The sequence below is a fragment of the Lithobates pipiens genome, unplaced genomic scaffold, assembly GCF_037356315.1.
Source record: "Lithobates pipiens isolate NorthernLeopardFrog02 unplaced genomic scaffold, aLitPip1_a1.2 Scaffold_30, whole genome shotgun sequence".
NCBI classification, from domain to species: Eukaryota; Metazoa; Chordata; class Amphibia; order Anura; family Ranidae; genus Lithobates; species Lithobates pipiens.
This window is the reverse complement of record NW_027507791.1, coordinates 20648588-20663403: the sequence shown is the minus strand read 5'-3', so window position 1 is coordinate 20663403 and position 14816 is coordinate 20648588. Positions and strand designations below refer to the sequence as shown.

Genomic DNA, 14816 nt, shown 5'->3' with positions numbered 1-14816 from the left:
GAATGTAGCAAAGTCGGCCTGTATCTTTAGCAGAAAAGCAGCCCTTAAGTGTAATGTTTCCACCTCCACGCTTGACTGTAGGGATTTTGGTGGTCTTAGGGTCACAGTCAGCATTTTTCTTCCTCCAAACATGGCGAGTTGTGTTAAAGCGGGAGTCCGCAGGGACTCCACGTTTTTTTTTTTTTTTAAAAGCCAGCAGCTACAAATACTGCAGCTGCTGACTTTTAAAATCGTGACACTTACCTGTCCAGCGTGCCCGCGATGTCGGCACCCGAAGCCGATCTCTCGATCGTCTCTCGGGTGCTGCCGCCGCCATCTTGGGTATGGGAATCAGGAAATTGAGCTTTTCGGCTTCATTTCCTGGTTCCCTACTGCGCATGCGCGAGTCGCACTGCGCAATGAGGACGGACCTGCTGCCTCTGGGATCTGTGTGTTTCCCAGCAGGCAGCGGGGGACTTTCGGAAAGGGGCGTGATCTACGCCCCTTTCCGCATTGAGCTATCCAGGAAGTGGGTGCAGATAACTGTACTGTACAGGTACCTGCACCCCCCTCCCCCCTGAAAGGTGCCAATTGTGGCGCCGGAAGGGGGGAGGATTCCAATGAGCGGAAGGTCCACTTTAGGGTGGACCTCCGCTTTAATGCCAAAGAGCTCAATTTTGCTCTCATCTGACCACAGCACTTTCTCCTAATCCTTCTCGGAATCATTTAGATGTTCATTGGAAAACCTCAGACAGGCCTGTACATATGCCTTCTTGAGGAAGGGGGACGTTGCAGGTGCTGCAGGATTTCAGTCCATGGCAGTGTATTGTGTTACCAATGGTTTGTTTGGTGACTGTGGTGCCAACTGCCTTGAGATCATTCACAAGCTACTCCTGTGTAGTTCTGGGCAGATACCTCACTTTTCTCATGATCATCTTTACGCCATGAGGCCAAATCTCGCATGGCGTTCCAAACCGAGGACGATTGATGGTTAGTTTGTATTTCTTCCATTTGCGAATAATCGCTTCAACAGTTGTCTCCTCACCAAGCTTCTTGTGGATGGTTTTATAACCCATTCCAGCATTGTGCAGGTCTACAATCTTGTCCCTGACGTCCTTTGACAACTCTTTGGTCTTGTCCATGATGGTGAGGTTTAAAAAGAAGAAAGATTCTGTGGAGAGGTGTCTTTTATACACATAATCAGTTGTTGTTAAGAGCACCTTCTAAAATTGACAGGACTAATCTGTGTACCACAGGAGCACCTACTGTAACCAGTTTGTGGAAGTCTGAATTACTGTTGGTTTTGGTAGGGGATCAAATACTTATTTTAATCACCGAACTGCAACTCAATTTATTTATAACACTTGTATTGTTTTTTTCTGTATTTTTTGGCTGATATTATTATTATTATTATTATTATTATTATTATGTAGGATTTATTATACAAGATATTCGGTTTCTATCTTTTAAAATACACCTATGATAAAAAATTATAGACCCTTCATTTCTTTGTAAGTGGGCAAATTTACAAAATGTGTAGGGGATCAAATAATTATTTGCACCACTGCATTGACAAAACAAAGACATTTTTAAGGAAGAATTACAGGTATGGAATATTTTTACATAGTTACATTGCTTTCCCCTTTAAATGATAAGATAACAATAAACCACCAGTGCTAAGATAGTGAAGCCAGATATCAATAATGAATTGTTACACATTATAGTGAAAAAGTATCATAGAACAAGAGAGTTCAAATCAAGTGAGCGTGCCGATTAGAAGGTTCTCACACGTGACCACTTTTTTGCTTCCAGCACCACAAAATTACAAGCCTCTTACCAGAAGCTTAGCACCTCATAAATGAGGTTCATAAGCACACATGGAACATCCTGAAGGTCAAATGTAGAAACCACTACATAATATGGATGAATACCGCCAAAGCACAAACCACCACACACCGAAAATGCAGCCAGCCCACCAGCAAACATGATGATGTCAGCCTGGGCGGAGTTTAGCAGGTTCACATCATTACACATGCTGACGGGCAGCGTTTTCGAGTTTCCATGCTGTGTACATTTCTTCTATTTGTGAATATGCATCATCTTTTAGCTTTATTCAGGTTTATATATATGGGATCGCGCCTTTTCAATGTGCAGTGTTTTATCCAATGGATCATGAGGAGGTAATCATCCATATTATGTGCCACTTATGACCTTTGTTTATGAGGTCCTAAGCTTCTGGTAAGAGGTTTTGAAATTTTGTGGTGGTGGAAGCACTGAAGTGGCCATGTGTAGAGTATCTTCTACTTGATTTGAACTCGTGACAGAACGCCTTGGCACACCGCTTGTGCTTCCGCCAAACCGTGCCTCCTGCTCTCCCAAACCCTTCCAGCAGATCAAGAGCGAATACAAGCCCTGACTGTTTGCTAAAACTCAGACACAGACTTTATACCCCACAGGAGGACCTTTCCCTCTTGAGGGGAAGATTATTACATCTTTCCATCCACTCCAGAAGGAAAGCTTTATTGTCCTTATTCAGAGAATTAATCCAAGCCTCACTCTTAGCATCCATTTTGTAGTTGTCCATCATTAGAGAATGGTCTCCTCTCTCCATGGGCCTCTGTCCTGGTTGGGTTTGTCTTGGGATTCTCTTGTTATATGATACAATTTCACTATATTGTGTAACAATTTATCATTGACTTCAGACTTCACTATTTTAGCGCTGACTGTTTATTGTTATCTTATCATTTAAAGGGGAAGGCACAACAAATGAATATTTATAGCTTGTTTAAGTTATATAAAAATATACTATGCCTGAAATTCTTCTTTAAATGTAATTTATATTTCTGAAAAGTACATTCAATGTGTATAATAACTTACATAAACTGTGCAGAGCATACTCAGGCATAGCTTGTGTCACCCTTCAATATAGCTCTGTCTCCACCCACATCTTTGGGGTCGTCACTGGACAAAATGTAATTTTGGATTTTGCCAAGAGTTCCAATGAGCTGTGCTACATGTATCTATAGGTATCATATCGTGGCTTCATAAAAGATGGATGGAAAAGATGGGGGTACAGACCTGGTCTCTGACAAATCATGCTGTTTGATAATATCGATCCATTCACGCAGGCTTGGGGAGTTGTATGCTGCCAGGTATGCCATTAGGTCAGACCTGAAGTTGGTGATCGATTCTCCAGCTAGAGAGGATGAACCTTCCGGCAACTTAGGATATAGGGGACTCAACCAAATCCTAAAAACATATGGCAATGAAAGAGAAAGATGGTTTGATAAAACAGCCGGCAGGACTTCTGTGGTGGTTAAAGAAGGTCATAGCACATAGTGATGTGGTTGATAAAGGTGATGGCACATGATGATGTGATCAGAGATGGTCAAGGCACATGGTTTTGTGGTTAGAGAAGGTCATGGCACATGGTGTTATGGTTAGAGAAGGTCACGGCACATGGTGTTGTGGTTATAGAAGGTCACGGCACATGGTGTTGTGGTTATAGAAGGTCACGGCACATGGTGTTGTGGTTAGAGAAGGTCACGGCACATGGTGTTGTGGTTAGAGAAGGTCACGGCACATGGTGTTGTGGTTAGAGAAGGTCACGGCACATGGTGTTGTGGTTAGAGAAGGCCACGGCACATGGTGTTGTGGTTAGAGAAGGCCACGGCACATGGTGTTGTGGTTAGAGAAGGCCACGGCACATGGTGTTGTGGTTAGAGAAGGTCACGGCACATGGTGTTGCGGTTAGAGAAGGTCACGGCCCATGGTGTTGCGGTTAGAGAAGGTCACGGCCCATGGTGTTGTGGTTAGAGAAGGTCACGGCACATGGTGGTGTGGTTTGAGAAGCTCATGGCACGTGGTGCTGTGGTTTGAGAAGCTCATGGCACGTGGTGCTGTGGTTTGAGAAGCTCATGGCACGTGGTGGTGTGGTCAGAGAAGGTCATGGCACATGATGGTGTGGCTAGAGAAGGTCATAACACGTGATGTTGTGGTTAGAAAAGGTCATGGCAGGTGATGGTGTGGTTAGAGAATGTCATGGCATGTGATGGTGTGGTTAGAGAAGGTCATGGCACGTGTTGGTGGGGTTAGAGTAACTCATGGCACGTGGTGGTGTGGTTAGAGAAGGTCATGGTACATGTTGGTGTAGTTAAAGAAGGTCATGGCACGTGGTGGTGTGGTTAGGGAAGGTCATGGCAAATGAAGGTGTCTCAACTTTCCTTCACTCCCAGAGGGATGAGGTTTTGCCAAATATAACACTGGAACTGATCATGTGATTACAGTAAAGGCAAAATCTCACAATAAAGTTTGCTCAAATCCTTTCCAATGAAGTACCTGTACCTGAAAAGCTTATCCACATTCAGTTTAAAAAACTAACAATGATTACATGTTTAGAGTAAAACATTTTCTTAATTATTAGTACAGAAGAGCTGCAGCAGGCAGTAACGATAAGATACCAGCTCTATAATCTGAAAGCCAGAGAGATGCGGGACACATCTGAACACACAAGGAAAGCTAATGTGTCTGGGAATGGCGCGGAGTGCCGCTGGTACAGCCAGGAATGGTAAAAGCTTTTAGATGTGATGGGGGAACAAAAGGCGGCAGGGGATCACAAACAGGACAATGGTGGCGGCACAGGGAGGGATCCTGGCCTATGTCTCTCCATCAGAGCCCTCTGCTGAACACCACCAGGACATGCATTGTGTAGTCACAGGCTTATCCTGCACTAAAATGAGGGCTTATGTCATTGACTTGTTATCTTTAACTCTACAAGTTTGGGAGAATGCAAAAGAAAATCTGAAGCAACAACTTCTAATAAAAAAAAAAAAAAAACTATAAATTGTACCGGCGCTCAAACCTACTCCTTCTTTCCTTATAAGTGCGCTGCAAACCCAATCTGACTCCCCCACCTTGTGAGGCAACGATAAGTGAAAAATATATACTTGGGGGTTGCGCCTCCTTCTAATACTACCCCCAGATCATAAAAAGTGCTTTAAGTGTATACCAAACTCACTTATAATCACTCGCTCTATTGTGTCAATATATATGTAATGATCACCCAAAATCACCCCCTAAAATATACAACAAAATCACTGTTTCTATTATAAAACTTAAATTTTGTGTGGGTGTATATCTCATTAAATCATAGTCCTTCTTATGCAATGGTTCATTCAACCGGATCAAGCTGTTTCAACTCAGTTTCCGTTCATCTTCTGATAAATATTCCACACGTGTCACCAAAGGAAAACCAAATCGTGCCACCACCACCTTAAAGAATGGCCACTCACCAGACTTCACCATACAATAAACCTTCAGTTCATTCAATGGATAACCAATCCTCAATCTACTCTCCCGTTAGCAGTTCCTCAATATCCGTATGTTCATACAAAGGTAAATAAAACCAACATAGTGTAAAACCGTTTCACCTTCAATTAAGAAAATCTTTTAAAACATATTGCACTCACATTTCAGTGTGTCTATTAGCCGACACCAAGCTTATCCAGCCATAAGAAAACAGCATGGAATCGGCCAAGCCAATGATGTTCCGCAGGTGGTACTCTCCTCCCTCCACTCAGCCAACCTGTTCCTGGCTATTCCTTAAAGAAAGTATATCTCCCACAGCTTCTACGCTTTTCGCAGTTTTGCGTCGTCAGGAAGCTGCGAAGCTCCAATTCAGGGGTGAATTCAGGCATAGAACCGGCTCAGATTCGTCCCTGAAATGGGGAACAGGGACACACAGCGCTCCTGTGCGATCCACAGTGGGTTATAGTGTGAACCCGGCCTTAGAGATTTTCTCTTCCTGTTCAGCACTGGGAGTGATTGGAGGAAAGGCACCCCCCCCCCCCCTTTTTCATAGGCAAACGCAGGAAGTAATGTGCAGAGCTCTGCTCTGAATTGAGCAGCACTCTGCTAATCTATTTATAGCAACCTCCCAGGACACAAACTTCAGGCTGCTTTTACCTCCTGTGTCTGAGAACTTGTGAGAAGTTATCAGGCTGCTAACAGAGCTATGGGAGAGAAGAAACACACAGGACTCAGTGCTTTGGAGAGAGATAAGAAGACACTACAGATATTTGTGTCCAGCTCAAGCTTTAACCACTTGCCGACGGTCATACGCTGATGTACGTCGGCACAATGGCAGCGGTGGGCAAATGGGCGTACCTGTACGTGCCCTTTGAGAACCAGGGGGTAGCAGGCGCAAACGCCTGCCGGGTACAGCGTGACCGTGCCGGCGATCGTGTCACGGAGCCACAGAACAGGGAAGTGCCGATGTAAACAAGGCATTTCCCTGTTCTGCCTAGTGACATGACAGAGATCTACTCCTCCCTGTCATCGAGAGCAGTGATCGCTGCCAATGCGAGTTGAAGCCCATCCCCCTACAGTTAGAATCACTCCCTAGGACACACTTAACACCTTCATTGCCCCCTGATGGTTAACCCCTTCCCTGCCAGTGTCATTTACACAGCAATCAGTGCATTTTTATAGCACTGATTGCTGTATAAATGACAATGGTCCCAAAATAGTGTCAAAAGTGTCCAATCTGCCTGCCATAATGTCGCAGTCACACTGAAAAAATCGCAGATCCCCGTCATTACTAATATAAAAAATAATAATAAAAAAATTCCATAAAACTATCTATTTTGTAATCAATATACGCTTATTGGGATTTTTTTTAGCAAAAATATGTTGAAGAATACATATCATACTAAACTGAGGAAAAAAAATAGTTTTTTTATATATTTTTGGGGGCTGTTTATTATAGCAAAAAGTAATAAAAACATTTATTTTTCTAAATTGGCAGTTTTTTTTGTTTATAGCGCAAAAAATAAAAAATGCAGAGGTGACCAAATACCATCAAAATAAAGTTCTATTTGGGGGAAAAAAAGGACATCAATTTTGTTTTGGTACAGCGTCACACGACTGCACAATTGTCTGTTAAAACGACGCAGTGGCGGATTGCAAAAAGTGCTCTGGTCAGGAAGGGGGTAAAATCTTCCGGGGCTGAATTGGTTAAAGTGTTACTAAACCCACAACCGTAAAATCAGTCTGTATATGCAGGGAAGTATGCTCGTTATATTCGCTGTAGAACCTAAGAGGGTAATCCTCCACATTGTGTAAAAAAAGCTGTTTGATCCTGTCTTCTCTGATCCTTCCCTTCTTCCACTGTCCCCAATCCATCTCCTAATATGACAAAACGTTTGGAGTCACTCTGCACATGGTTTGGTGTGTATCGCTAGAGAGGTTTTTTCTCTGGGAGGGTGCATGTGATGAGCACAGCGCCAATCAGCACTGTCCAGACAGAGAATCAGGGGTCCTGCAGTCTCATGGGACAGTCAGAGGAGAATGAAATCTCCTCCTTTATGCTTTAACCAGACACTGATAAAAGTCACAAGACTGCTATATACTGCTGATGAGAAAATGTATTTATCAGTTTATATTTACTAAAATAATTACATTTTCATGTCCCTTGTACTGTGGGAGACCAGATATAGTGAATGCAGGGTCCGAGTTTAGTAACACTTTAAGACCCCTTTCACACTGGGGCGTTTTTAAGGCTTTTTTCAGGCGCTTTAGCGTTAAAAAAGCGCCTGTAAAGCGCTTGAAAGAAGCCGCAACTGCAATCCCAATGTAAAAGCCCGAGTGCTTTCACACCGAGATCCCTTTCACACTGGTGTGTTTTTCAGGCGCTTTAGAAAAGCACCTGTAAAGCGCCTGAAAGAAGCCGCAACCGCAATCTCTTTGTAAAAGCCAGAGTGCTTTCACACTGAGGCGCTGCGCTGGCAGGATGTCAAAAAAAGTCCTGCAGGCAGCTTCTTCGCAGCGCTTTTGGAGCGGTGAATACACCGCTCCTAAAGCGCCCCTTCCCATTTAAATCAATGGGAAGCGCCTGTAAAACGCCTGAAAAGCGCTTTTGGCAGCAGCGTTTTGTGGGCGCTTTTAACCCTTTATTTGGCCACTAGCAGGGGTTGAAAGCGCCCCAATAGCCCTCGAAAAACGCTGGTAAAGCACTGCTAGTTTAAGCGGCGCTTTACGAGCGTTTTTTGGGCGCCGACATTGTGAAAGGGCTCTTAAAGCACTTGGGCTTTCACATTGGGATTGCAGATGAGGCTTCTTTCAAGCGCTTCACAGGCGCTTTTTTTTAACGCTAAAGCGCCTGATAAATGCCTGAAAAATGCCCCAGTGTGAAAGGGGTCTAAGCTTTACAAATTCTGCACTTTAAACAGATAAGAGAAGACTGCAGAGAAATAGGTACAACTTATAAAAGGAGGATTTGTATCCTTTATCTTTTGTATCTGTGTATCACCTGAGGCCAGTTACTTAACTTGGTATACAGAAGGGTAGAGCCACTGGAAGGGTGTACTGATACAAGAGATTATGGAAACCTGTATGTACATACCCCTGAGTCTTCTGGTGCCAGTCGTCATGAATTAGATTGCTGGTATGAATGACCACCCGCAGACCCTCCTCATATAGCAGTATCATCATCTTCCTGGAAAAAAGAAAAAGCAGAAGAAGATATAATGTGGGCAGAAACCCACACAAACGCAGTAATGCAAGGAAGGAGTGCTAACCACTAAGCCAGTGTGTGTGTGTGCGTGCGTGCGTGCGTGCGTGCGTGCGTGCGTGCGTGTGTGTGTGCGCGCATATATATATTTTTTTTATTCTTATATATTATACAGTGCATCCGAAAGTATTCACTACGCTTCACTTTTTCCACATTTTGTTGTGTTACAGCCTTATTCCAAAATGGATTAAGTTTATTATTTTCCTCAAAATTACAAAGAATACCCCATAATGTCAACTTGCAAAAAGTTTGTTTGAAATCTTTGCAACTTTATTAAAAATAAAAATATGAAAAAAAAATCCCATGTACATAAGTAGTCACAGCCTTTGCCATGACACTCAACATTGAGCTCAGGTCCATCCTGTTTCCACTGATCATCCTTGAGATGTTTCTACAACTTGAGTCCACCTGTGGTAAATTCAGTTGATTGGACATGATCTGAAAAGGCACACACACCTGTCTATATAAGGTCCCACAGTTAACAGTGCATGTCAGAGCACAAACCAAGCCATGGAGTCCAAGGAATTGTCTGTAGCCCTCCGAGACAGGATTGTATGGAGGCACAGATCTGGGGAAGGTCCCAATGAGCACAGTTGCCTCCATCATCCGTAAAGGAAAGAAGTTTGTTACCACCAGGACTCTTCCTAGAGTCGGGCCGCCCGGCTAAACTGAGTAAATCGGAGAAGAAGGGCCTTAGTCAGGGAGGTGACCAAGAACCCAATGGGCAGCGTTGCCAAAAGGCATCTGAAGGACTCAGACCATGAGAAACAATATGAGAAACTCCAGAGTGCTGTGGACCTCAGACTAAGGGGAAGGTTAATCTTCCAATAGGACAACGACCCTAAGCACACAGCCAAGATAACAAAGGAGTGGCTACGGGACAACTCTGTAAATGTCCTTGAGTGGCCCAGCCAGAGCCCAGACTTGAACCCGATTGAACATCTCTAGAGATCTCAAAATGGGTGCCAACGGTGCTTCAAAGTATTGAGCAAAGGCTGTGAATACTGTGAATATTTTTAATAAATTTGTTAAGATTTCAAACCAACTTTCACATTGTCACTATGGGGTATTATTTGCAGAATTTTGAGAAAAGTAATGAATTGAATCAATTTTGGAATAAGGCTGTAACATAAAATGCGGAAAAAGTAAAGTGCTGTAAATACTTTTTGGATGCATATAAAATATAATTTATATATATATATATATATATATATATATATATATATATATATATATATATATATATATATATACACACACACACATACATACACATATACACACACACACACACACACCCTTGAATAAGTATTCATACCCCTTGAAATTTTTCACACTTTGTCATGTTAAAACCAAAAACGTAAATCTATTTTATTTGGATTTTATGTGATAGACCAACACAAAGTGGCACATAATTGTGAAGTGGAAAGAAAATGATAAATGGTTTTAAATATGTGAAAAGTGTGGGGTACATTTGTATGGCGCCCCCTGAGTCAATTCTTTGTAGAACCGCCTTTCACTGCAATTACAGCTGAAAGTCTTTTTGGGGATGTCTCTACCAGCTTTGCACATCTAGAGAGGGACATTTTTGCCCATTCTTTGCAAAATTTCTCAAGCTCTGTCAGATTGGATGGAGAGCGTCTGAACAGCAATTTTCAAGCCTTGCCACAGATTCTCAATGGGATTTAGGTCTGGACTGTGACTGGGCAATTCTAACACATGAATGTGCTTTGATCTAAACCATTCCATTGTAGCTCTGGCTGTATATTTAGGGTCGTTGTCCTGCTGGAAGGTGAACCTCCGCCCCAGTCTCAAGTCTTTTACAGACTAACAGGTTTTCTTCTAAGATTGTCCTGTATTTGGCTCCATCCATCTTCCCATCAACTCTTACCAGCTTCCTTGCTGAAGAAAAGCATCCCCACAACATGATGCCGCCACCCTTGAAGAAGTCACTTGATTGGTGACGCAACACGTCGGGAGGAGTTGGTGACGTCACATCCAGTTGTCTGTTACACGGTTGTAGCAGTAAGGAGGATTGCAGCATCTTCCTGATTTGCCTTACAAATAAATTATATGCTACACACAAGATAATAGAAGTGAGTGGGAAATTGTTACATGCCCTCTACCCACGGCCCTGATTAAGCTACATTGTTGCGCTATGAAAGTTTTTCTCATTCTCTAACCGAGATGCTCCAGAAAACAGATGGTTTTATATTGAAGGATGCTGTGAATATCTTGATGCTATTTTTGGCTGGTTCGCCCTAGAACACATTATTGAGAGCTTTGTATGACCCAAGGGGGTCGTGTCCAAAGGTGAGCAGGCATTGCACCTGGTGATAGAAGTGGTGGCACGGATCACATAACCAGCTATTATATTTTGTGAAGGAGCACTTTATCAATATTCATCTTTATATTGACTGTATTTTATGTATTTGTTTTTTATGTTTATTTGTATTATCAATTGTTGGAATTTGCACCAACCCATTGATTTATTTATGCACATGTCACTTTATGCACACTATAATATATAGAACAACTGCACCATTGTTCAAGAATTATATCTCATCAAATAAACTATTCTGGGAACTCACGTGTGATGGGTCCCGAAAGCCATATCCAGCCTGGCCTGCAGGAAAATGAACATTACATTGTCACAAAAGGGGAGATTGCACACAATACTTAAAAGAAAAGATATTTAGAAAAGGGAAGGAGGAGATTTATGACATGCAAGTACTCAATTCTAAAACCACAAATAAAAGCATTTACATTTTTTTCCACACAAATGAATCTGATATTCACAGATTCTCTTTGTTAAAACCACGAACGAGTGCACTGAAACATGCTACACAGTATACATCACAAATAATCTTGCATATGCTTTTTACCCAATGCGTTTCTTGGGGGGGGGGGGGGGGAATGCGCTTTTCAGTGCAGCACACGCAGTTCAACTAGTGAAGAAAATCTTATAGCAAGATAAATGTACATCTAGGGGTGCACCGAATCTAAATTTTGGCGCCGAAACCAAAAATGAAGGATGCACTAGGCCGAAAACAGAAAATGACAGTTTTAAAAAAATATTTTTTATTTTATATACAATTGTATTATATTCAACTTTTTAATTAATATCATCAATTTAAATTAATGTTAATTTATTGTTGGCCATTATTGGCACCTTTACTGCAAGAAGGGTCAAGAAAAATGCAGTCTGCAGTCTCTAACCATCTCTTGTATCATGTCCTCAGTGTCTAACCATCTCTTGTATCATGTCCTCAGCCTCTAACCATCTCTTGTATCATGTCCTCAGCCTCTAACCATCTCTTGTATCATGTCCTCAGCCTCTAACCATCTCTTGTATCATGTCCTCAGCCTCTAACCATCTCTTGTATCATGTGCTCAGCCTCTAACCATCTCTTGTATCATGTCCTCAGCCTCTAACCATCTCTTGTATCATGTCCTCAGCCTCTAACCATCTCTTGTATCATGTCCTCAGCCTCTAACCATCTCTTGTATCATGTCCTCAGCCTCTAACCATCTCTTGTATCATGTCCTCAGCCTCTAACCATCTCTTGTATCATGTCCTCAGCCTCTAACCATCTCTTGTATCATGTCCTCAGTCTCTAACCATCTCTTGTATCATGACCTCAGTCTCTGACCAGCTCTTGTATCATGTCCTCCATCTCTGACCAGCTCTTGTATCATGTCCTCCGTCTCTGACCAGCTCTTGTATCATGTCCTCCGTCTCTGACCAGCTCTTGTATCATGTCCTCCGTCTCTGACCAGCTCTTGTATCATGTCCTCCGTCTCTGACCATCTCTTGTATCATGTCCTCCGTCTCTGACCATCTCATGTATCATGTCCTCCGTCTCTGGCCATCTCTGGTATCATGTCCTCTGTCTCTAACCATCTCTTGCATCATGTCCTCAATCTCTAACCATCTCTTGCATCATGTCCCCAGTCTCTAACCATCTCTTGCATCATGTCCTCAGCCTTTAACCATCTCTTGCATCATGTCCCCAGGCTCTAACCATCTCTTGCATCATGTCCCCAGGCTCAAACCATCTCGTGTATCATGTCCTCAATCTCTTACAAACTCTTGTATCATGTATGCAATCTCTTACTTAAACTTAAACACATTGCTAATAGTATTAGAAAAAAATTCCATTTGGTGCACCTCTAGCAGACATGATACAGGAGATGGTCAGAGACTGCAGACATACTACAAGAGACTAATGCAGCCTCACCGGTCTCCATCAAATGCAGCTTCACCAGTGCCTGTCAGATGCACCCTACCAGTCAGATACAGCAGCCTGCCTGTGCTCATCAGATGCAGCAGCCTGCCTGTGCTCTACATGCAGCCTCACCAGTGCCTGTGCCCATCAGATGCCGCAGCCTGCCAGTGCCCATCACGTACAGCCTACCAGTGCCCAGCATGTAAAGCCTACCAAGGCACATCATGTATAGCTTACCACTGCCCATAAGATACAGCCTGCCAGTGCCTGGTAGCGCGATCTCATGCTGTGTGTCAGAGCTGGATCTGAACCTCCATGCAGCCGCTGTAAGGATGTCCCACCTCCTATGACACATGGCACAATGATTCCTGGCACTGGATCAGTGTGCCATCTATCACAAGAGGCGGTCTAGGAGGTGGGACACTGGGGAGGCTGCATCTCATGACAGGAGTGAGAAGAGCACGAGGGAGGGGAGACTCTGACAGGGATGCGCCGGGATGATACATGGCCCGCCCCTTTTTCAGCTGCATTATCAGCACTTTTTTTCTTTCTGCCGATATGTTTTGGCGGCCAAAATTTTCGGTGCACCACTACGTACAAGTTTATCAAACCACTTAAAAAAAGATGCCTTTGCTACATCTCTAACTCTAGTGTGGTGCATTTTCCCCAAAAATAGTACATAGAAGATATATGGGGAACTACCACGCACTCAGATTGCCAAAGAATTTTATTAATATTAAAGGGGAACTTTACCCAAAACAACTTTATAAAAAATAATGTTCTTTAGCAAGGAACATACATCCTACATTAATAATTATGCTATAAAAATTAGTGGTTGGTGTAAATCGCCTCCAGCATTGCTCCCGTTTCTGCTTACTGGAGCCCTCCATTTCGCTGAAGCCCAGAGCCCCTGAGCAGCAGTAATTCATAACGCAGAACTAAACCCATCGATTTAACAGTTTAAAAAAAACAGGTACATTTCCGTAACGCCAGGATTGCTAACTGTCACATTTCTTTGTTTCCTCAACCAAACTGTCATACCATAAAATGCCATAAAATGGCTGGTGCTTAAAACTGTATTTTTAGTCAGAAAATTAAGTCTTGCTACATCACTTTAGGCGGGCCCCTTTTGCAGGTATAGCCATGTAAAACATTTAAAATAAGTGCCTATACTGTGTAAAATCCAGCAATACCCTGCCTCGCCCTCAGTTGCTCTCCATTTTTAGGCACCGACAAGTTGTATAGCCCGATCTGCTGACAGCCGTATAGTGGAATTAAACCCTCCTATCCTTTACAGCCAAGGAAGCTGCTTCTGTTTGATCTGCAACTGCCATGGTGCTGCACATGTTATCAGTTATGACACCAGCCATTTGATGGTTTGACAGTTTGGTCTTACACACAAGTGTAGTGGTACCCCCCGTAGGGGCTGCTAAGTGATGTGGCCCACCTGTCACCCTGCCCAGCATGGCATTAAATTCTCATTCACTCTAAGACAATGAACAGTCCACGTGCTTGTCCTTTGTTTGTTTTATGGAGGGAATTTAACTTGGATGGGGTAAGGAAAATATGGGATGCCCGGTGAATTGTAGATCAATCAATTGGGACAAACTATGTACGATCCCTGTACACATCACTACTTCACTCTCCTCCAGCACTTCCCATGCTTGCAGACTATTCCTCTTCCTTCCTCCTGCACAACTCTTGAGCCTCAGGACCAGCTAGCACCAAATGGTTAGGCCTAACACTGGCTAAGCCAGACCTCAGCAACTGCCCTTTGCAGGCAGGGACCACAAGCCCCTATGGTGTAGCAAGAAAATAGAAAGTTTCCAGTGCTAGCTGTCCTACCGATGGACTACTGCTCCCAGTCAGCCCTCTCCATGCCTTTCCGGCCCACCTGACTGCAGCTGCCCGACTCCACTGCCCATGACACCAATCCACTCCGCTGGGTCTGCACCCACCCCAGACTGCATGCTCCCAGTACTCTCAGGCGTGCCTCCCCAGTCCTCCCGACTGCCCATGTCACTCACCAGCCCAGCCTG

At 43.4% G+C, this 14816-nt stretch overlaps 1 protein-coding gene across 2 annotated transcripts in view; it reads right to left on the bottom strand.

Moving 5' to 3' along the window:
* The window catches only part of TDP1 (tyrosyl-DNA phosphodiesterase 1), a 165657-nt gene that overhangs the window by 115468 nt on the left and 35373 nt on the right, over positions 1-14816 (bottom strand). For both annotated transcript variants that reach the window (XM_077463750.1, XM_077463751.1), the window contains exons 6-8: positions 11140-11174; positions 8381-8473; positions 3058-3228 (exon numbers count right to left, since the gene is read on the bottom strand). In XM_077463750.1, the coding sequence (XP_077319876.1) occupies positions 3058-3228; positions 8381-8473; positions 11140-11174 (299 nt within the window). The remainder of the gene's footprint in view (positions 1-3057; positions 3229-8380; positions 8474-11139; positions 11175-14816) is intronic.